Genomic DNA, 22,190 nt, shown 5'->3' with positions numbered 1-22,190 from the left:
TTTCTTAACTGGTTAAGTTTTGCTCTGCATCTTTGGTCATGCACCCTCATAAGCTAGTGACACACATAATCTCTCAGATCTTCCTCTGGATTCTCCTATTGCTTGGGATATAGTCCCTTTCCTTTCTTAACAAAGCTGTGTACATCTGTGGTCTGGTTTTGGTGTTACTTAAGGCTATGTTAGGGGCCTAGGTACCAGGAGAAAAAGTGGGGGGGAAATTCTGGGGGAGTTCATGTCTTACTGAGGAAAAGCCTCTGCATTGTCCTAAAAAAAAAAAAGGAGGAATGTGTCATTAAGGAATCTGAGGACTCATAATTTGGGGCATCATCAACCCCATCTCTTGTGTCAGGGTCCCATTTCCAACCAGGGCTCTGGCCTTGGCATAGAAAATATGCACTGTTTAAGAGTTTAACCTTCTTTGGAACTCTGCTACTCTTAACGTGAAGTCCTAGTCTTGGTCCTCAGCATTCCCTGTCTTCCTACTGCAGAACTGAGAGCCTCTTTCAATGATACCAAAAAGGCCTCTAGAGCTTTCACACTTAGCTTTTAACTGTCAATTATCTTGTCCTTATTTATTTATTTATGTATTTATTCTGGAGCATCAGTGGAGCTTTGCAATTGTCACTTTTATTAGCACAGATTTTCACATCCACATATGGAAGAACTTGCAATGGAGTGATAGATGCAGAAATATCATTTTGGGTCTGATGGGTTCAGACAATAAGAGTTTTTAATGGAATGTCTCAGAGTTTGAAGAGAAACCAGAAAACAGACTATTTTTAGTAGTTTGGGTACAAGTGAGCAATAAAGACCAAATGGAGGTCTTAGCATTACTGAAAGCAGTGGTTCTCAACTGGGAGCAAATTTGCCCCCTGGGGATGTTTGGCAATGTCTGGAAACATTTTTGATTGTGAAGACTAGGGAGGAGCCTGTACTATTGGTATCTATCGGATAGAGGCCAGGGGTGCCGCTAAACATCCTACAAATACAAAAGATAGCACCCCCCCAACCCACCCATGAAAAAGTAGTCTGCTTTCCAAATGTCAACAATGACAGCTGAGAAACCCTGACTTAAAAGTTCTTACATCCCAAAAAGAGGAACCCCCCAGTTCCTCAAATGTGTCTGGACTCATGAGCCTGTCTTGACCCAGGACCTGATGTTAGGGAAACTTTTTTCATAGCGTATGTTTCTCTAATTCCCGTTAATTTTATATAGTGCTTTACAGTGTTCATAAGGCAGGGGATTACTTTATTTGAATGTGAGTAAGACTCGCTTAAAAACAGAAATGCTCAGTTTGAATATAAAGTCCCGATTTTCCTCAAGACTTTGCTTATAAACCTCCTTATCTTTTGCAATTCCCAATCCAAATTCACCCTGAAATTGGGATGAGATAAAGGGAGGCCAAGACATCAAATTCATTACTAAAGATATTGTGTCCCATGAAAAAAATATGAAATCCTGAGCCTCGGATGACCCTTCTAAGGAAACAAATTCTGCTGCTCTTCTTAGGGTCTGTAGCAGTCTGACCTTTCGGTTTTGACATTACTTCCGCCACCCTGCCTCTGCACAAGGCCAACAGGTAACGCGTCCTGGCAGATAAAGCTGGGCAGCCCTCGGTCCCCAAACAGAACGTAACTCCCCGCGAACAGCGCTTGTTCGAAGGTGGGCGGAGCGCGGGGGAATTGGGGGCCACACACCTCCCCTGCGTACTAGACGCGCTCGGCGGCCGCCTAGCCAAGTCCAGGTTGGAGGGGGCGGTCCCGGCGGCGGGCGCAGGCGCTGGCTGGCGCGCACTCCGGCCCCACCGCCCGGTTCTCTGCCGCGGTCCGCCCTCTGCGGGGCGGGGGAGGGCGCGCGAGCTGCGGCCGCCAGGGCCCGCCCCTTCGCCTTCCCGAGCAGGAGGGCGGCGCGGGGAGGCGGGGCCGCGGCGGCCGGCCCTGTCTGCGCCTTGCTGGCCTCGGAGCTGGCAGACGCTGGGGGGAACATGGCGGCGGCGGAGCTGGCTGTCCCGGCGCTCCCCAACAGCGGCGGCGCGGGGGCGCCGTCGGGCACGGTCCCCGTGCTCTTCTGCTTCTCGGTCTTCGCGCGGCCCTCGTCCGTGCCGCACGGCGCGGGCTACGAGCTGCTCATCCAGAAGTTCCTCAGCCTGTACGGCGACCAGATCGACATGCACCGCAAATTCGTGGTGCAGCTCTTCGCCGAAGAGTGGGGCCAGTACGTGGACCTGCCCAAAGGCTTCGCGGTGAGCGAGCGCTGCAAGGTCCGCCTCGTGCCGCTTCAGATCCAGGTGGGTCCCGCGGGAGGGCCGCGCGCCCAGCCACTGTTGCCGGTCCCCGCGCGTCTCTGTCTCCGCCCTCGCCGCGCTCCTCAGGTGCCCCGCGCCTCCCTGGCGCCGGGCCCTGCGCGCTTCGCTGGCTGGGGAGGGCTGCGCCGCGAGCGCAGTCCTCGGGGACGGCTCAGAGAATGGGCCAGTCCGAAGGTGACGGTCACCAGCTGTCCTCGCCCGAAGCGGGGGCGTGGGCCTCCCGGCGCGTCTGGACACGCGAGAACGCCCCCACGTGTGTGGTCCTCGACCGGCCGCATCCGCTTTGTGTGCCAGGAGCAGGTCCAGCCGCCTGCGTAACCGAAGGGCTGTGCGGTACTCGCTGTGGTTTTCTGTGGGAGTGCTGCCGAATGGGGGTGAAGAGTTGATGGGGGTATTGGCCTTAGGGTTTGTTACCCGGAGTTGTGTTTACCAACTGCGGAAACACAAACTTTAGGAGTCAGGCCTTTCCCCGCTCCTCTCTCCAGTTTGTAGTTCCTGGAGCTTAAGCCTCCGTTAACCTTAAGTGAAATAACCATTTGCGTAGCCTCACCCTGGTAACCGGTTACTGAATCTCTTGATTATATATACGTCGCCTACGTTCAAAAAGTCATTTGACTCAGAACTGTAATACCTTGTTAATTACCCAACTTTCCCTCCACCAGGATTTCCCGATGGTGCTGGTCGAGAAAGTTATTGCACCTGAGGATTATTTTATAGCTTTTAAATATATATACATATATATATTTTAAAATCATGCACTAATAACTATGCGGGCCTGTCTCTTGTTCTTTTATGCTAAGAGGATTCACTGGAGGATTTTTATTTTTGGAAAGAGAGAACGTAAGATATATTTTAGGTGCTACACTATCAACAATTTTTCTTTTGTTGAGAAACCGATAAGCCATTTCTTCGGAAGACCAAATTGAAATGTGGGAATCAGGCTTAGAAGGCGTTTTATATTCAAGTGTCATATTCTTTTTTTTTTTTTTTTACTTGTTATATTCTTAAGATTATTCTCTAGATTTTTCTTCCACCCAGCTGTAGTCAGTAGCTGCAGAATTGGTTTTGTTTCTTATCACCACAGAACCCATGCCAGCCCCAGCACCCCTGCAAGAAGCTTCCAAAGCAGATACTTTTACCTGGATAAATTTCCTGTGTTCAAAGGACAAAGGCTGTGAGGTTCCACTGTTTAGCCCTGTGGGGATTCTAAAAGGATGATCTCTGATACCCCAGAATTTGCCCTGTTGTCCATACAGAGAATTGTGAGAATGGTGGTTGGTAGGTGTTTACTACAACTCCCCCCACCCCCACCCTCTATTTTTATGTCTTCAAGAGTTTTCGTGGCTGACACCTCTCTGCAGTCTTCCTTGTTCTTGTATTAGGTTATTGTTGCCAAAATACCCAAGAAGTTGGATGCACCTTTGACAAATCCATTAATAAAGGCCAGAATCCAAATTCTAACTGAGGAGGTCTGCAGCTGACCTGAAGATGCAGACTTCTTTGTGATGCATTTTCTGTAGTGGTTGGGAGGGAGGGTGGGCTATACCTAATAAGATACTATGCCAAACTAGTGACCCCCCCCACTCCACATCTCTAAGTCTATTCCCCTTCCCCACAAGATAAGACTGACTTATTTTGAAAAATTCAAGGCCCATGTCTGCCAACTGACTTTAATGAAACGTGCTGGAAATTAGTAATGTATATGTGTATATGTGAAATGTCCTGTACATTCTCAAAAGCCATTTTATAATTCAGGTAACTTGTGGCTTTTGAAATATTTTGCTTGGTATAGGAGATAACATTTTTTTGGTGGTGATGTTTAAAATAATAATTATAATAGCACAACTCTGTTCAATCTTTTTAAAGATATTGTTTATATCTCATTAAATAGCCCAAGAGTTCTGAAAAGTCTGTTACATAATATCTTAAATATTTTAAAGTTTTTAACAGTATTTTTCTTTATGCTGTCTCCTTTTAGTAATAATACGTTGACTTCTTCAGCCCGGTGGCTCCTCCAGCTATAAAATAAATGTGGAAGGCTACATACATTCCATATATACCCATAAAGCTATTCTGATACCTATTTATATGTATATGAGTATATGTCTCTAATGTAGACATATGTGTACTTAGTGTGTATATACTTAGAAGTGAAAGGGAAGATAGTTCTTTTCATGAACAATTTATTACATGTTTTTGGTACCTAGCTGTGTAATCCTACAGACATGGACATTTTATAGCTAAATGAGACCATAGAGTTCATCACAGAAACATTTGAGTGGCAGCTTTAAGTGCCTGGCACAGTGAATTCAAACATGGATAAGACCCCATTCTTGTTCCTCACCTTATAACCTCTCATTTTGCAAAATAGCAGAAAATGGAAGAAATTGCCCAAGGTTCTCTGGTAATGGTGGGGCCATCAAAGCTTGTGAAGTCCCTTCCTGGTAGCTGACCATAGCATTCATCTTCTCTTCTCATGCTTAATGAAAATATCAGGCAGAATAGAGAACAGACCAGAAACCTGAGTTTGTAATATCATTTGTTTTGCTGGTGTTCATTGTTCTTTGGAATCAGTGCCTGTCACTTAAGAAGACTCAGGATGGCCCTTCAGTGAGGCCATGCTCCTGGGGCCTGATGGTCCCTTTCTCGCAGCAGCAGGGACAGAGAGCATAAGTTTGGCCTTATGTAGTCCTCTGCTTAAATAATGTAACTTGTTATTTGCTTCAACTGGACCTTAGAGCCTCTAGGGCCCTGGCTCACATACTTATATTCTAGAATATATTCTTCATTTACATAGGGGAGTGGCTTTGCTTTCACACTTGTTCTGACTGCTGCTGCCATGACCTTGTAACACACAGTGGTTGCTTGTGCCATATGGTGTGCACCTGTAGTGGGTTAGTGGTTCTGTGGGGACTGATCTTTGAGACCCCCATTGTGAATATTGGACTTTTGAGTGTCTTCTTCTCTGAAATCATCTCACAGGGACTGAGTGTCTGCTGACAGCTCAGGTAGCTGAAGACAGCTCATGTTTCTAGCATGGTTTATGTGTTTTCTGCTTTGTCAGAATGCTTGAAGTCCGAGGCATTTTGAGACACAAAGGAAGAAATGTAAATGAGAGGATTGAACAGTGGGAATTTAGGTCATTTTTATAACTTCCAAGTTTTAATTTTTCCTAAGGTATTTCCCAAGTTTTTACTAATGGAAACATTCAACCCTGGAGACTCCTGTACATTTGATATCCTACCACCTCCAGTGTATTTTCCAGCTTGTCACCATGGAAGGCAGAGCCCAGACAGAAGAGAGGAAGAGGTGGGCATGACGAGGAGGATGCCAGTGAGGCCATTTTCCCTTTGTATGTAGGAGGGAAGGCTCTGGCAGCTTTGTGTGGGTGGGAGATAAGGGCTTCCCTGGGAAGGTTATTTTGACCTTTCCTGAGATGGTTAATTGGGAAGGTATTTAGCTCCAGAGCACCTTCACTTTCATAGAGGTTTATTACTACTACTAATATTCTATTATTATTTTTAACAGAGAGCATGGCATTTATTAGCCAGAAGAGACCCCAGAGTTCATGGTGGGAAGGGAGAGAAGACCTGGTTTGGGAAGATGAAGGAAAGGAATCTGTTTCCCCTTGGGCTTGCTAGTTTGAAGGTGGTGATTTTTGATTATGAAACCTTTACTGTGGGAGCATGTAGGAGGAGCAGATAGATAATAATGCTCAGAAACAGAATAGAGAAGCAGGCAGGACAGATTTCTGGGAGGTGAATAGTGTCAGGGCACTGAGAGGAAAGAGCTGGAATGTGAGGGATGTGGTTTGTCTCTCCCCCATTGGCTTGATGGGGGAGAGAGAGAGAGAGAGAATGTGTTGTGCGTGTCACTTTAAAAAAAATTTAACATTTTGTATTACTGCCCCAAGCATTGCGTACTTTTTTCCCCTTAGTGGAGGCTACCTGTAAACAAGCAGTGTTTGAGAGTAGGGACTATGAATTTATTGTTTGATTATATGAAGCCCATTTAATCCTTGAAGTAGCCCTCTGAGGTAGATACTGTTTTGTTGCTTTGTTACAGATTAAGACACTGCTGTTTGAAAATGTAAATGATTTGTCTGATTTCATGTAATTGAATTTAGGGAGATTGAGATTTGGTCTCAGATTCTATTGCCCACAGCTCTGCTACCCTAGGGGAGTAGCTGTGGTAATCACATTTCCTTGCAAACATTTCTGAGTAGAAATACTGATACCCGACCGTCCCTTCTGGACTCTCTCCCAAGCATATCATGCCTATCTTGTGACTCTCATAGACTGCCTCGGTTTTGAACACATCCCATTTACAATTCCAAACTTTAATAATTCCTAAAGACACACAGTTTACTCGCAGTAGTAGTTCTCACGAGAAGGCTGTTAAACAAAGTACCACACACTGAGTGGCTTATACAACAGAAGCCTACTTCTGCCCAGTTCTGGAGGCTAACATTCAGGGTCGACTCCTGAGGACTGTGAGGGAGAATGTGTTCCATGCTTCTTCCCTGGCTCTTGGTTTTCTGGACATCTTTGGCATTGCTTGGTGTATAGACCCATCACCTTCATCACTGCCTTCATGTTCCCAAGGCCTTCTCTGTCCAGATTGCCTCTTTTTATAAGGATGCTAGTCATGTTGGTGCCGGCCCTCACCCTGCTCCAGTGTGACCTCATCTTGACTAATTATTTTTTTAATGATTCTATTTCCAAATAAGGTCACTTTCTGAGGTCCTGGGAGTTAGGAATTCAACATACGAACTTTGGGGGACACAATTCAACAAAGAACACTCAACGTGAATTGGTTTTGTGGAAACACAGAGAGGGGCACAGAGAGAGCATCACTGAGCAAGGCTGGCCTCCGCCATGTATGTGCCTGTCCTGAGTCACCAGGGGCACTTAACCGAGGAAGGACAGGTTCCTTGCAAATGGACAGCTGCTGTTAGAAAATGGTCAGAACACAGGTGGTAATGAAGAGGGGGATATACTGTTGTAATAATATAATAATGTAATAATGGGACTTGGGGATGAAAGTCTTTTAACTGCTAAATCTGGTCAGATTCCAGCTGTGACATTTCTTAAGAAAATGAACAAAAATTTCTACTTGCAATTGATCTCTGAAGGGTGCTACAGGTTCTGACCAGTTTTTTGTATTTGAATATGTTTATTGAGATATGTGTTATTTATGTGTATGCATGTATAGAGATGTTTGCTGATATATAGATAAATGAAGGTATGTATGTTTGCACACACACACATTTTTTATATGTGATTTTTTTCATGTTTCTTGAATATGCAATGATTTGTAATTGCTGTGTTTTAACTTGTGACAGCATTTGACCCAGTGTACTTTTAATTTGCTATCTTGCAGTTGCAGCATATTCTGAGCAGCGTTTTTAGTTATCTACAACGTTTTGCTTTAAGAGAAATTTATGAGTCAAGTTAAGAAGTCCCTGGGTTTTAGAGTCAGTGTGTAATTGAATAACAACTTACTGAATTCATGTGAATTTGGGGGATGGATTGGTGGGACATGGTTAGAGTTTCTCAGGGTAGTTTTGTTTTGTTTTTTCTCCTTTTTATTGTAGCCTCAAAGCCTTCTTTCTGGCTTATCAAAAGTAGCAATTTTTTTTTTTCCCCCAACTACCATAGTGTAGGGATACCTCTTTGTTGTTTTTGTTGTTGTTTTGTTGTTGTTGTTGTTTTTAAATAAGCTTTCAGTTTTAGCACAGTGTTAGAGCATAGTTGCAGAGATAGCCTGGAGAGTTCCTGGATACTTGTACCTAGTTTTCCCCCGACTGTCATCTTACATTGCTGGGCACAATGCATGTCACAGCCAAGGAACGAGCACTGGTACATTCAAATCTCTTGAGTTCTACACTTTATTCACATTTCACTAGTTTTTCCCGAATGCCATTTTTCTCTTCCATAGTCCATTCCAGGATACTAATTATGTTTAGTTGTCATGTCTTCCTAGGCTCCCTTGGGTCTTCAGACTTGTTTTGTCTGTATTGTATTGTGTAGTTTTTGATGACATTGACAGTTTTGCGGAGTACTGGTCAGATATTTTGGTAGAATGTATCTCAGTTAGGTTTATCTGATGTTTTTCGCACACTTCAAATGGGGCTGTGGGATTTTGAGAGGCAGATGGTGAAGGTCGTTCTTATCACGTTTTTTTCAAGTCGATATACTAGCACTGTGGCATGACTGATTCTTTCAGTTTTGATCACCTGGCTGAGGCAGTGTCTGCAGATTTTTTCCATTGTAAATAATCACCCTGTTGCCTCCTCTATATTCTACTTTGAGGAATCATGTCATTTCATGCAGTCCACATCCAAGAGGGGTATCAAGAGTTAAACTCTGACTTCCTGAGAGGAGACTGTCTGGGCATTTTTGATTCACTAAATTATAGCCAGTCATCTCTGCACAAGAACATGCCTTGTCACATTATCTCTGTCGTTTCTCTGTTTGCTGAAGGTTAATAGATGAGTTCCTATACTAGAAGGGTTTTTCAAGGTGGTGAGGATGTTGTGGCTGCATTTTTTGACATCCTCAGTCTGTGTCTACTATGACATATATCTGATGTGGCCCCCTGCCCAGAATAGGAGACATCACAGCTGAAAGGAGGTAGGAACAGAAACACCAGGAGACCACAACTCTGAATATTTAGGATTTCTGGATAGGTAAGGCTTTATTCCTTTATGTATCCCAATACATTTGCCCATTTTAATATCATAGTCCTGAAGTATTATATAATTTAACATTTTCTTAGTTGAGTGTGCTAAAATGATGTCCCAATTTATGTTATTATATATATACTGTTCCACTAGAAGTCTAGATGTGGAACTAGTTGAGTTTTGATCTGCTTTTAGTATACTTTGAATTTTTTTTCTGTCACCTGTCATTTCTTGTTGATACCAGTTTGCCTGTCTCTAGCCACTTACTTTCTGATTTGCTGTTAATAACCTTCTGTGAGTTTAGGGCCAGGAGGACTAAACTTGTTGGGAATGTGTACAGAGTTCATCTGTTATCTGAGGGGAGATCTGCGAGCTAGAGAGAGAGCGGCCACGAGCTCTGAGTATGATGGTGCTTGGCCATCTGGCACACTTAGATTGGTTTATTTTGCTTGCTTGCTTCTTTCACTGCCATGGAATGACGAGAATGACTGAGTTGCATTGCTGTAATTTGAAACAGACCAGTTGCAGGTAAATTGCATTCTGTCATGTGCCCTAAACACATTATGGGTGTCTAGGGATCCACTTAGACTTTGAGCCCTTTGATCCAAAATTTAATTTTTACTGAGAATTTAAAATATGTATTCATAAATAGTTATTGGTTTTAAAAATTGTGTCCTGGGTACTTAAATATATGTCACGCTCCGTGCTTTGGAAAATGATACTTGCATTAAAAATTTAAGGGAGCGAAACAGTTAAAGACAGAATATGTAATTTAAGATGCTTGAATATTTATTTTGATCATCCTTTATTGGCAAAGTAGGGAAACCTTTTACATAGTGTTAGCATTACAGATGGCACTCCCATTCTGCCATGAATTTGGTCTGTAGAGGGAGATAGGTGCCAGCGTTCCTCAGACCAGCACATAGATAAGGAAGTACAAACTCACTGGAAGGATAAGAGATTCCTTTTAATGATGCACCTAATTCCTGTAGTAACTGTTTCCTGGAAGTGTGTAGGGCCAGGCTGGTGGGGAAGCCACCATCATGTAATTGGGACAAAGGATTTTCTCTAGAAAATTATTAACAGACATTATCCATGGGTGATTTTTGGGCAAAATGGGAAAATTGAGGGGAGATCTGAGGGCTGGCTAGTAAGAGGAGGGGCATGGGTTCATTCAAGACCAGATTCTTCCTCTGCAGTGCTTTCTGAAACTTGAGAAGGCAGGAAGAACAGCATCGTGGACCTTGAAGAATGCATCAGTGACATGAAATTCTTAACATTCACCAGCGGTTTTCCATTTTTTTATAGACTCCTCCTGGGCCTATGTTGTTTCTGTAGACCAACTATGGCAATTAACATCAAGCTGGGTAATCTAATACCTGTTTTTAACCTTAATTCATTAATTTCCTGATGATGATGAATTTGTTGACGAATGCAGGTGTCCAATTTATGTCTGTCCATTGAACAGTGGTGATGTGCTTGGCATTATTTCATTGCATTTCTTTTTTTGAACTCTGAGAAGTTATTCCTGAGAACAGCATCTTAATATTTCTGTCTTGATGACAGCAGCAGTTCTGAATTTGTTCTGATTTTTTAGTTTTATGTTCCATAGTCTCTGCTACAGATTATTTTCAGGGTTACTTTTTGTACTTAGAAGCAATGCCATCATCAAACTTAAGTTGTTTACCATCATAACATTTTTTTTTTCTAACAGTAAAAGCGATGTGTACTTTTAAATAACGTCTGGGAAGTGTTTTTAAATAGCATTTGGAGAAGGTAAGAAAAGTATAAAGAAAAAAATATTACTGACACCCATAACTGTGTAACTACTTGTTAATATTTACATGTGTTTGCTTCTACATTCTATTTATATTTTTACATGATTGAAATACTGCTGAACTTAAGTGCTCTCTTTTTATTTATTTATTTATTTTTAAAGATTTTATTCATTTATTTGACAGAGAGAGAGAGACAGTGAGAGAGGGAACACAAGCATCTGGAGAGGGAGAGAAAGAAGCAGGCTTCCCACCAAACAAGGAGCCCAATGCAGGGCTCGATCTTAGGACCCTGGGATCATGACATGAACCAATGTCAGACACTTAATGACTGAGCACCCAGGCGCCCCTGTGCTCTCTTTTTAAAATTAATATTAGATCATGAGCATTTCTTCATAGGTGGTTCAAATATTTTTAAAAACTTACTTGCATATATTATTTTAGTTCTCTAAAAAATTTTTTCTCATGGGAGTGTGTTAAACTTTGTGAAGTCTTTTCTGTATTGTTGGTCCTTGGTTTTTTTCTGATTTTCATTATTAAAAACAATTCAGTCAATATCTTTGTGTATAATTTTTTTTCAATAATTCAGATCACTTCCTTTGGATAATAGTTGTAGAAATTGACTTACTAGGGCAAGCAGTAGGAACACTTTTCTCCTTTATTGACCTCCACTGAAAATAAATGTCGTTGTATAACGTGTGCTAAAACATTCTTTTTTCTTCTTTTCTCAGCTCACCACCCTGGGAAATCTTACACCTTCAAGCACTGTGTTTTTCTGCTGTGATATGCAAGAGCGATTTAGACCAGCCATCAAATATTTTGGGGATATTATTAGCGTGGGACAAAGATTGGTATGTTTGCTTGTTTATTTTTTCCAATTCCCTGAAGCATGGTATATATTTATATAGTTACAAAATACATAAATTGCTAATTATCCTTGTTTTCTGTTTGTTTTTTCCAGTTACAAGGGGCCCGAATGTTAGGAATTCCAGTTATTGTAACAGAACAGTACCCTAAAGGTCTTGGAAGCACCGTTCAAGAAATTGACCTAACAGGTGTAAAACTGGTCCTTCCAAAGACCAGGTTTTCAATGGTAATACCAGAAGTAGAAGCAGCATTAGCCGAGATTCCTGGAGTCAGGAGTGTTGTATTATTTGGAGTAGAAGTAAGTGCATTTTGTTATGTTTGGGGTACATTGTCATTTGTAGAAAAGCTGCAGTGCGGTTTTATGTGTAGGCTAGGTGGTAGGTGATAGTAATGATGAGAAACATCCACCACCCTTCAATGAACGTTGACTCTTTGCATGGCAGTGATCTGTAGCTCTTCAGTCATTCAACACTCCCAGTGACTTTCTGAGCCAATGAAGTACTTTGGGTCTCCCCCTATTACAGATGAGGAAACTAAAACACACATGCTGTGCAACTTGCTTGGAGCAGGTAGCTGGTTAAGGGATACATATCACAGCAGAAAAACACAGTGCCCCAAAAGTAGTAGTTAAAAGCAGAGGCACAAGAATCGCTCAGCCTACATTCAGAGGCGTTATTTTTATTTATATGTTATAGGATTTCACCTTGGTCATATTTTTGCTGTAGAAAAACCTTAGAAGTCTTGTAGTTCCTTGTCCTTCCCACTTGAATCACTTACGTACCTTTTTGAAGGAAAAAAATACTCAAGATTCTTTATGTGGATTAAAATGATTTTTTGTTTGATGGTTTTTTGGCATTTCTATATACAGAATATATGTATTTATTCATAGCATTTCAACACTTATTGAGTTAAATTTTAAAATTATGGGGAAAAAAACGATAAATACAGTGAAATCCAAATAGTATAAATTTAATATACCTATGATAGTAGGTTTTATACTGTAGGTTTTAAGAGTACAAGGATACAGCCTTAGTTTTAGGTGTGCATTAAGTATTTTTGTATTTTGACTTCAATAATGATAAATACAGAGGAAGCCTATTGATTTAAATATGTCATGCCAAATACTTTTGCTGACTTCGGCACTTTTTTTTGCTCATTCGTCATTATTATACCTCATGCCTAATCAAAATCATCTTTGAACAGTCCTCCAGTGCCAATTTTAATGGCATGCCACTTGATAATTCTCCAAAGCTCACTCATCACGTGCACATAAGTTTGGCATCCTGGTATTATTGAAATGTGCTTTCATTGCTTATATAACAGAGCTCTTGTCGGGCATGGTTTTGCTCTGTATTGTCTGCTAATGAATTGTTACAAGTTAGTACCTACAAAGATGGAATCTGTTTGATACATCTGCTTGTGCTGTATACTGGATATTTTTTGCCTTTGTCACTTGTTATTTTTAACTTGGCCTACCTTTACTACTGGGTACCTTGTACCAACTTAGTTTTTCTACTTGTTTCTCCATGTACAGTACTGCTGACTCATTCTTTGTGTTGGGCACTCAGAGTGAGTTCAGAAATAAACCCAACCACGAGCAGCATCAAAATGGAGTGGTAGTAGTCAGCCTTAGGAAGGTCATCCAGATGACAGATGAAAATCCTTTTGAAAAAATTGTCACAGAGCTCCAAGGATATATATGCTCAAGGATCCTAGTGTGAGGAGGCTTGATGGAATCCAGTTTCTGAGTTTACAGTGAGGAAACCAAAGCCTGAGATGTTTATTTTCAAGATGACCTAACAAGTTAGAGGCAAAGCCAGATGGAGGGCAAGGTCATGAGAACTGTAGTGCTTTTTTCTGTTTTATCATGTTGTCATGTATTTGTAAAATGTGTGCCCACATTATTACATAGGATTTTTAATGTTCCTTTTAGACTCATGTGTGCATCCAGCAGACAGCTCTGGAGCTAGTGGGCCGAGGTATTGAGGTTCATATTGTTGCTGATGCCACCTCATCGAGAAGCATGATGGACCGGATGTTTGCTCTTGAGGTAATTGTCCTGCTTGAAAATAAGTAATTTGTCAATTTTTCCCGATTAATTTGAAGAATCATGAATACTTCATAGCGATGAAAAATTGACATCTTCAATTTGCATGTCTTTTGACAACTTCAGATTCACTGACTTCCGGAGTCTTGGTGGTATGCTGACCGACCTTTCAGGTCTTACCACTAAATCTTGTTTTATATCTTCCATCTCCTCAGATCTAGATTTCTAGTGATACCAGAAGCTCTCATACATCTTTCCTCATGACTTTGCTATGGTTTGATGTATGAACTAGTAAGAAGCCTTCTAGTAAGCTTAATCTGCATCACTGAGAGATTTGCAAATCAGAAACAGCCCACCTAGTTTAACTCAGCCCAACCCTAGGGCATGGCCAGCCTAAGCCTGGTTCAGCCTCTGTTGGGTTTCCTGTCTTGAGTTTCTGGGCAATGGGAGGTGTGTCACTGCCTCTGAACACCACTCACACATAGTGTTTCTTGGCTGCCTGCCCCAGAGGATCAGGGTGGACCATAGTCAGGGAATCAGAGATATTTTGTCAGTGTTGCTTAACAGTACTCTTTTGTAAGCATTTTCTCTTCCAAGGCTGTTGAAAAGCAAACTACCACATAATCCTTTGAAACACTCACTCCGTATTGTAGATTGTTCTCTCTCTCGCATTTAATTCTAGTTCTGCAATAATTTTAGAGTCATGTCCATATGGATTGAGTTGGCATATTCTTTAACTGATGATTTTTATTGAGAATGGGAAATACAGATTTTTTTTGTCGTTGTTGAGATCCTCCAGTGTTCAGGCCCAAGCTGGCCTATGAACCACTTTCTGTGTTGGATTGCAAAGTCATTGCTTCTGCCAGGAGTGTTCCCAGGGGTGTTGAGGTAGGGCAAATGAGAGAGTATAGGCAAGAAAGGAGAAAAGTCTGTGCAGAGGGCCGATGTAGAAGCAAGTGGTGAGTTGGCAGCAGCGGCTTCTTTAAGGCCCTGGTTGGCCATCCCTTCTCTAGGAAGGCTGAGGGCCAGAACTTGAAGTGTTTCCACGGAAGTGGAAAACTAAAAACATCCAAAAATAACAATCTTGCTTATAAAGAAATTGCAAGGACTTTTGTCCTCCACTCAAATAAGTTTTTGAGACATGTCTTTATTATGGCATTTATTATAGAAATTTATGATTGTTGGTACCTCTGCCTCCTCCTAACACTGGGGATACAAACATGGTGAACCTCTTTACCATCGGACACTCTTTGGGAAGTCGTCTTATCTCAGTGACTAGGAGTCTGGACACTGGAGGGATATTACGGGTTTGAATGCAGGGCCTGGCGTTTTGTAAATGTGTGTCCAGGGACAAGTTATCTAGTACACGTGCCTCAGAGTTTTTTCTTTCTTTCTTTCTTTTTTTTTTTTTTTTTAAAGATTTTATTTGACAGAGAGAGACAGTAAGAGAGGGAACACAAGTAGGGGGAGTGGGAGAGGAAGAAGCAGACTCAATGCGGGTCTGGATCCCGGGACTCTGGGATCATGACCTGAGCCGAAGGCAGACACTTAATGACTGAGCTACCCAGGAGCCCCACTGCCTCAGATTTCTTACCAGGGAAGTGGAAATAGGGAAAAGCCCACTTAGTGTAGTGTCTGACGCAGTAAACACTCATGTTAGCTGCTGCACTTATTTCTCTTGTGGTTATTATTTGTTGTTGTATCCATGTGGTTAGTCCTACCTAAAATGTAAAAGCAGTAGGTCAGCTTCTCAGACCCGGCAGGAAGGAGGGAGTGTGGTTCTCCGGTGGCTTTGGGTGAGGCAGAGCAACCAGCATCATGTGGGTTCAAGCACAGAGGTTGTAAAGTGAAAAGAATGAATCAGGTCATATGGCGATGGGGGAGGCGTGCCACACTGCAGATTTTTCTCTTAGTCTTAATTTTTTTTTTAAACACAATTTTCTTGTTTGCTAACTCCAAGGCCCTTTTTTTTTTTTTTAATTTTATTTATTTATTTGACAGAGAGAGAGATCACGAGGCAGAGAGGCAGGCAGAGAGGGGGAAGCAGGCTCACTGCTGAGCAGAGAGCCAGATGCGGGGCTCGATCCCAGGACCCTGAGATCATGACCCGAGCAGAAGGCAGAGGCTTAACCCACTGAGCCACCCAGGCGCCCCAGTCTTAATTTTTGATGGAGGTGTTCTAGTTTGTACCTAGATTATTGGGAGAAGTGTTAGTTTTATTTCTTTTACTGTAGGACTTTGAAAGTTAAAGAGCAATCCGGCCAGCTCACCTTCCCTGTTCCTTTAGAACACAGCTCCTCACGGGAATTCCTGAGACTACCCACATTGCCTATTGAGATCATTATATTAATAAAACTGTTACTGAAACTTTGGGGCATGGGTTTGTGGCGAGTGCTGTCTTCAACAGAATATTTTGAGCACCAACTGTTTGTCAGGCATTGTTTCTTTCAACTAATAATTGTAGAGTAAAAGCAGAATAAAATAGAATGAAACCCTCTCTGGAACTTGATACCCTTGGACTTGCAGTGGGGGTGGGGGGGTTCGTGTTGATTGGAAATTTACTGGGTTTAGCCACCCCCCACCTTTGCCCTCTCTGAAGGTTTCATGGCTTTGTGCCCTTGCATTTTGAGGTTTGTGGGTCAGAGTAACTTTTCCTTCGACCTTGCTGGACTGGTTTTGTAAGTGTAGGGGATGAACTTTGGAAGCCGATGGAGCCCTATATCTGTGTGCATTAAAGAGGTGCAGTTTGAAGTTTGGCCTCATTCTAGGTCGGGAAAGAGAGTTTGGGAGAAGGACTGGAGGTGTCCTTATAGCGCCTGTGGATGTGCCCAGACCTGTTTGTGTCTGCAGAAGCTCCTGCTTTTCTCTCTTTGCTCAGGCACTCAGTTTGGGGTTGGTAGGCACCGTGGGAAGGTCTAGGAGTCAGTTCTGAAAACTTTGCATGTTGCTGAGCCACACCTTCTGCTTAAGCAGGTTCTTTGCTTGATTTTGGTGGGGAGGGAGGAGGGCTTGATTTTTTTGTTGTTGTTTTTTTTAAAAAATCCAGTCAGCCTTGGCCATATCTCCATCTTGAAGCCATGGGTTGGCGTCAGTTGACTAAGATGTGTTTCTGTGCCTCGAGCATACCAGCCCACCTCTGCCACGGTGACCCGACTCTCACCAGGGACTATTGACCTGCTGTCAGTCCAGCAGATTGTGGTCAGTGGAGCCCTAGGGAAGCTGGTGTTTTCAGGGGTTATCTGCTTTCTTCCATAACCTGGGAATAGTTTTCTGTCCTTCCTGCCTCACGGAGGAACTAGAAAGATGAGTGAGAACTGACTTCTTTGGCACTTCTGCATGCATCAGGCATGTTCACAGACACTGCAAGTGTGTGATTAAGATTCAGAGTGAATCCTTGAGAGTCCCCTCATTGAGCGTTGAGGAAGGCCAGGCTGGGCCGCCAGCTGGTCAAGGCAGGCGCTGCTCTATTGTTACAGTTGTCCCCTGCTCTTCTCTGGGAGGGAAGCACACAGTCCTGGAGATGTCTAAGGGTTTTGATAGGATAGTCAGAACTGGATTAAAAGGAGAAGGACTTCAGTTTCCAGAAGTCTTCAAAAAACTCACTTTTGGGTATTTGTCCCCAACATACAGGGTACTAGCACACTTGGTTTTTTTCTCCCTCTTTTCTATGTAATTCTACTGTTTTTTCTTTCCTCGAGCCTGCTGGTCAGCTACCCTGCATGCTTTCCCACACAGGCTGCTGAGGTCCACGCTGGCTTTCTGAGAAGTGGGCTGAGCTTCTCCCTTCTGCGTCTTTGGGGACAAAAAGGAGGGGTTTACTCGGCCAGTGGGAAGGTTAGGCCTGCACATCTGCAAGCATCCGAAGGCTTCACCTTCGCTCCTGGAGGATGTCCTGGTTCTTGTTCTGACTCCTCCTTCATGAAGAGTCACTGACCTGGGTCTTTTCCCCTGACCTGCCTGGGAATTATGTCTCTGCCTGTCTCCTTGGTTCTTATAGCAGAGGGTTCGAGGGACAGCAGTTGGCCAGGTTTTTCCCTATGGTTTCCGGTAACAGAGATGGCCAGAGAAGACAACTCTAACTTTAGAATTCTCTCTCATTCCCTTCTCTTCCCCTCTCCTGCTTGTTCTCAATTTTGTCTTCTTTGCCCTCCTCTCTCCCTTCTTCCCTCCTTGAGACTTCTGTCCTTGCTTCTTTATTATGATGCCACTGGGGCAGTTTGGCAACAACATTCTTTGATCTGTCAGTGAAACTTTAAATTTTATGCTCTTGTTTCATGATTCTGAAGTTTATGGTGGTGGCAGTGCTGGTGAGTCTGTTATCAGCCCAGGGGCACACTCTTTTTTTTTTTTCCCCCAAGATTTCATTTATTTATTTGTTAGAGACAATGAGAGAGGGAACACAAGCAGGGGAGAGTGGGAGAGAAAAAAGCAGGCTTCCGGCGGAGCAGGGAGCCCAATGTGGGGCTTGATCCCAGGACTCCAGGATCATGACCTAAGCCAAAGGCAGACACTTAAGGACTGAGCCACCCATGTGCCACAGGGGCACATTCTTACAAATTGCATGAGGCTCTCCTACCACCAGTTCTTTCTGACTTATGGGAAGGACACACATTGCTATATGTCATATGTTTGGAGACAGAAAAAAGAAATTAAAAATCATTGTTTTACCCTGATAGTCTTGATGTCCCTTCTGTGCCTGGCATGTATAAGTCATAACATTAGCTACATATTTTCTTTTCCTTGTTTCTAGTCCATATTACTATTACTGATAATAATTCTAATCATTTTGTGGTGTGACTAGTTGGAAATCTGTCCCTATCACTTAAGTGGATGGTCTGACTAAGGACCATGGCTTTAATAGAGGACACTAATTATTGTTATCCCGCCATAGCTTTTGTTGTTTAATACAATGTTCCTTGTTGTGCTCATTTCTTGATTTGCCTTTATTTTATTTTATTTTTTTTAAGCGTCTTGCTCGAACCGGGATCATAGTGACTACGAGTGAAGCTGTTCTGCTACAGCTGGTGGCAGATAAAGACCATCCAAAATTCAAGGAAATTCAGAATTTAATTAAGGCAAGTGCTCCAGAGTCAGGCCTGCTTTCCAAAGTATAAGGACATTTGAAGGTCTGGTATGCTGCTCACCATCAGGTGACAGGACTGTAAGCCTGGACAAGCTCTTGTCTCTACTAGAATTAAAATGTTAAAGTCAAAACTTGGCTCCTTTTTTGCGCCTCTTAGTCAAACATAACCAATTAGACCATTTGGGTACCAACGTTTAGTTACAACTGTCAAAGGCTTCAGGTGCTGCCTACCTTCTTCTTTTTTTCTTTTTTGGGTTAATGTGCTTTTATTTATTAAAATAATTATAATGAAGGTGCCTGTTTTGTGTATATTGTGTCCACTGGTCACTATTTTTTTAACGTGAATACTCTTGTGACATTTTCTCAAATTGTGCACTGTAAAGAAAAAAATGTACCAATAATGGTTTGACTTTCATAGTATTATTAAGATGTCTGTTGTAGCCCAGACTCAGTGCTTTTACTTTACAGATAGATTGAAATAGGATTATTAGGTGAGAATTTCAAACAGACCTATGGATCATGCTACGCCTTTCTTTCACAATGCAGTCAACTTACTTGAGTAAGTAGTGTTGATCTAACCAAACAAATGTATATTGAATAATTATGTATCTTTCTTGATGATGCTAATTTTCTTATTTTAGTCACTATCACTCATTTTCTGTTAATGTTCTTTTTTTTTAGCTCATTGGGCCATTCTTTGTTTTAATTTTTTAAACAGAATGGTTCGCAATGTTACAAAATCAGGGGAGAACTGTTTTAGATTTTTTTACTTTGGCCGCACGCGTTTACAACAATGTTGAGTATGTCTTCTGATATGCACAGCTTTAGCGAAGAGTCACAGGCTAGATAAAAAAGGGTTTTCAAACGTCCATATTCTTGTTTGGTATTTTCTCTACCTACCCTCCAAATATTACAGTTAAGGCAAAGGCTTGAGTCATGATTTGGTAGTATTAATTTTGTAGTCATTGCTACCCTTCAATAAATTTATTTTCATTAAAAACTTATTAGAGGGTTTTAAAACTTTTTTTTATATCATGTGAAATATGAAACACTGCTGTCTTTTATATTAAAGTAATTAAAGAAAATGTATTATTTGAATGAAATTATTTTGTCCTCCACAACATGGCTCTGTGAGTACTATGCCAGGAATTCTAATATTTTTTTCAAAGTGTAAAACTTTTGACCTTCAAGAATCTATCAGCCAAAGGGAATTTTCAAAGGAAAATTCTTTGCAGGTGGGGCAAATGGATTTTCCTGAAGGGCCTTGTCATTATTTAAGAGCAGTAGAAATGCTGATTTCTTTTGTCACGGGTAACAAACTGCAGCCAGCAATCTTGTGGGTGTGGTTGAGTAGTCTTTCCCCCCCAGGCAATTTGGGTATCAAAAAAGATATTTTAAATCAAAGTTTTGAAATAGTTTTGAAGAACTTCAAACCTACTGCTCCTCAAACTTTAATATGAATGTCATTCACCTGGGGCTCTCATTAAAACACTGAGTCTGGTTTAGTAGGTGTGCAGGAGGGCCTGACATTTTGCATTTCTAAAAGGCCTCTGTGCACCAGGGCCACATTTTGAGTAGCAAGCATTTCAGAAACCACCGGTTTCCTTCCCCTGCATCCATGCCCTTTGTTTCTCATGAAATACCACTGCAGTGAAGCCTTTTCAGAGCTGAAACCAATTCCCTGACCCCCAAGTTAGCTTCCTATTACTCCCATAAGAAATTAGCGCAGATTTAGTGGCCCAATACCACAGAAACTTAATATATTATAGTTTTGTAGATTAGAAGCCTGAAATGGGTATCACTGGGCTGAAATCCTTCTTTCCCACTAGATTGTCAGCTCTTTGAAAGCAGAATCTGTGCAGTTGCTATACTCATTCTGGAAATACATTTTGAGAACCTGCTAAGTTCTAAACATTGTGCTATGTGCTGAGGATAAAAAGATGCTTGTAGGAAACTCCTGGTCTGGTATAAAGTCAGATCTATCATAACCTCTCAGCAAATGTAAATTGAAATAGGTTATGTCAAAAGTTCAGGAATGTCAATATTCCAGAGTTCAGAAGAATATAATTGGGAATTCTAGCTTCTCCTTCTTTTTCACAGATCATGCAAAAGCAGGGTGACTTGGCCTTGTTATTATGAGAACACTGAATTGATTTTAATATATTAGGCTTTGAATTGGGAAGTGCCTACAGTTTTGTAGAACAGTGTTCTTTTAACTAACGGAAACAAAGAAGTTGAGCACTGAAGCAGAAGAGGAGTCTGGTATTGAGGGGTTTGGAACAGGATTAAGATGCTTCGTTTACTGAAATGTAAAAACATGTGCAGAACTTTAAAAGGAATGAAAGTGATAACTTACTCCAAGCAGGAACCAAGTACCCTGTTATTACCCATTTTAAATACCACATTTCTCTAATCGGAATATTTTCCCTTTTGACAAGTTGATGTTTGGATAAATAAGACTCAAGCTGGTTGGAACTTGAAAGATCATGATCTCAAAGGTGAAATTCAGCTCTAAAATTCTAACATGGCTTTATGTTACAGATGTGGCCAGTGAGACCCAGAGATAAATGCCTTTTCTAAACATGCCCGACTGATTAAAGGTGTAGCAGAATGAGGACAAGGTTTCTTAACACATTATCTTGTACTTCCTGATACCAGTGGTTCATGCTGTGAAGATGATCATAGGGAAAGGGGAAAACAAGGAAAAGGATGCACGTTACAGTCTAGAACAGCATGGCCGTTGACATTAGCAAAGTCGATGGGACACCCCCGGTGCTCTATCTCTCCCTGGGCCTGCTGTCTTCAGTCTAGTCTTATTTCTCGCTGGACAGCTTTCTTTTTCTTTTTTTTTTTTTTAAGATTTTATTTATTTATCTGACAGAGATCACAAGTAGGCAGAGAGGCAGGCAGAGAGAGAGAGAGAGAGGAGGAAGCAGGCTCCCTGCTGAGCAGAGAGCCCGATGCTGGACTCGATCCCAGGACCCTGAGATCATGACCTGAGCCGAAGGCAGCGGCTTAACCCACTGAGCCACCCAGGCGCCCCTCTCTGGACAGCTTTCTTAAGTAAATCGGGAGGATGGCGGGTAATACGGAAATTATGTGCATTGTCAAATAACGATAGATCAATATTCACACATCATTAATGCTTCCTTAATCCTCCACAGAGCCTAATTATCCACAACTAACCTTTGATTAAAAAGAATTTAAAAACCACTAGGCTACCATAATGGGAATGATCAATTATTTAGAGGAGATGGAAATGGAATTTTAAAAGAATTGCCATTGGCTTTTAGAATTCTGGTTTCCAAATTGCTTTTCTTTCTCTGTTAGGGCTGAACAGATCAAGAAGGTTTATATTTTTAGAAGAGATTAAAATCCAAAATGCTGGTTCAGGAAAAATAACCTAATAATTCCTATTGGATAGACT

General features: G+C 41.9%; 1 protein-coding gene and 1 long non-coding RNA gene across 2 annotated transcripts; both read left to right on the top strand.

Annotated features, from left to right (window-relative positions):
- Positions 1-1,900: 1,900 nt before the first annotated feature.
- On the top strand, positions 1,901-19,767 carry ISOC1 (isochorismatase domain containing 1). Its single transcript, XM_032336834.1, has 5 exons — positions 1,901-2,288; positions 11,498-11,617; positions 11,728-11,931; positions 13,567-13,683; positions 18,648-19,767. Exons 1-5 carry the CDS (start codon positions 1,986-1,988, stop codon positions 18,792-18,794), a joined length of 891 nt encoding a protein of 296 aa, XP_032192725.1. The 5' UTR covers positions 1,901-1,985; the 3' UTR covers positions 18,795-19,767.
- LOC116586627 lies at positions 3,071-6,023 on the top strand. The gene is made up of 2 exons (XR_004284085.1): positions 3,071-5,615; positions 5,835-6,023. It is a non-coding gene; the product is annotated as an uncharacterized LOC116586627 (long non-coding RNA).
- Positions 19,768-22,190: the final 2,423 nt, after the last annotated feature.

The sequence above is a fragment of the Mustela erminea genome, chromosome 3 (genome assembly GCF_009829155.1).
Source record: "Mustela erminea isolate mMusErm1 chromosome 3, mMusErm1.Pri, whole genome shotgun sequence".
Taxonomy (NCBI): Eukaryota; Metazoa; Chordata; class Mammalia; order Carnivora; family Mustelidae; genus Mustela; species Mustela erminea.
The sequence above is the reverse complement of the archived record's forward strand: the minus strand, read 5'-3'. Positions and strand labels throughout refer to the sequence as shown.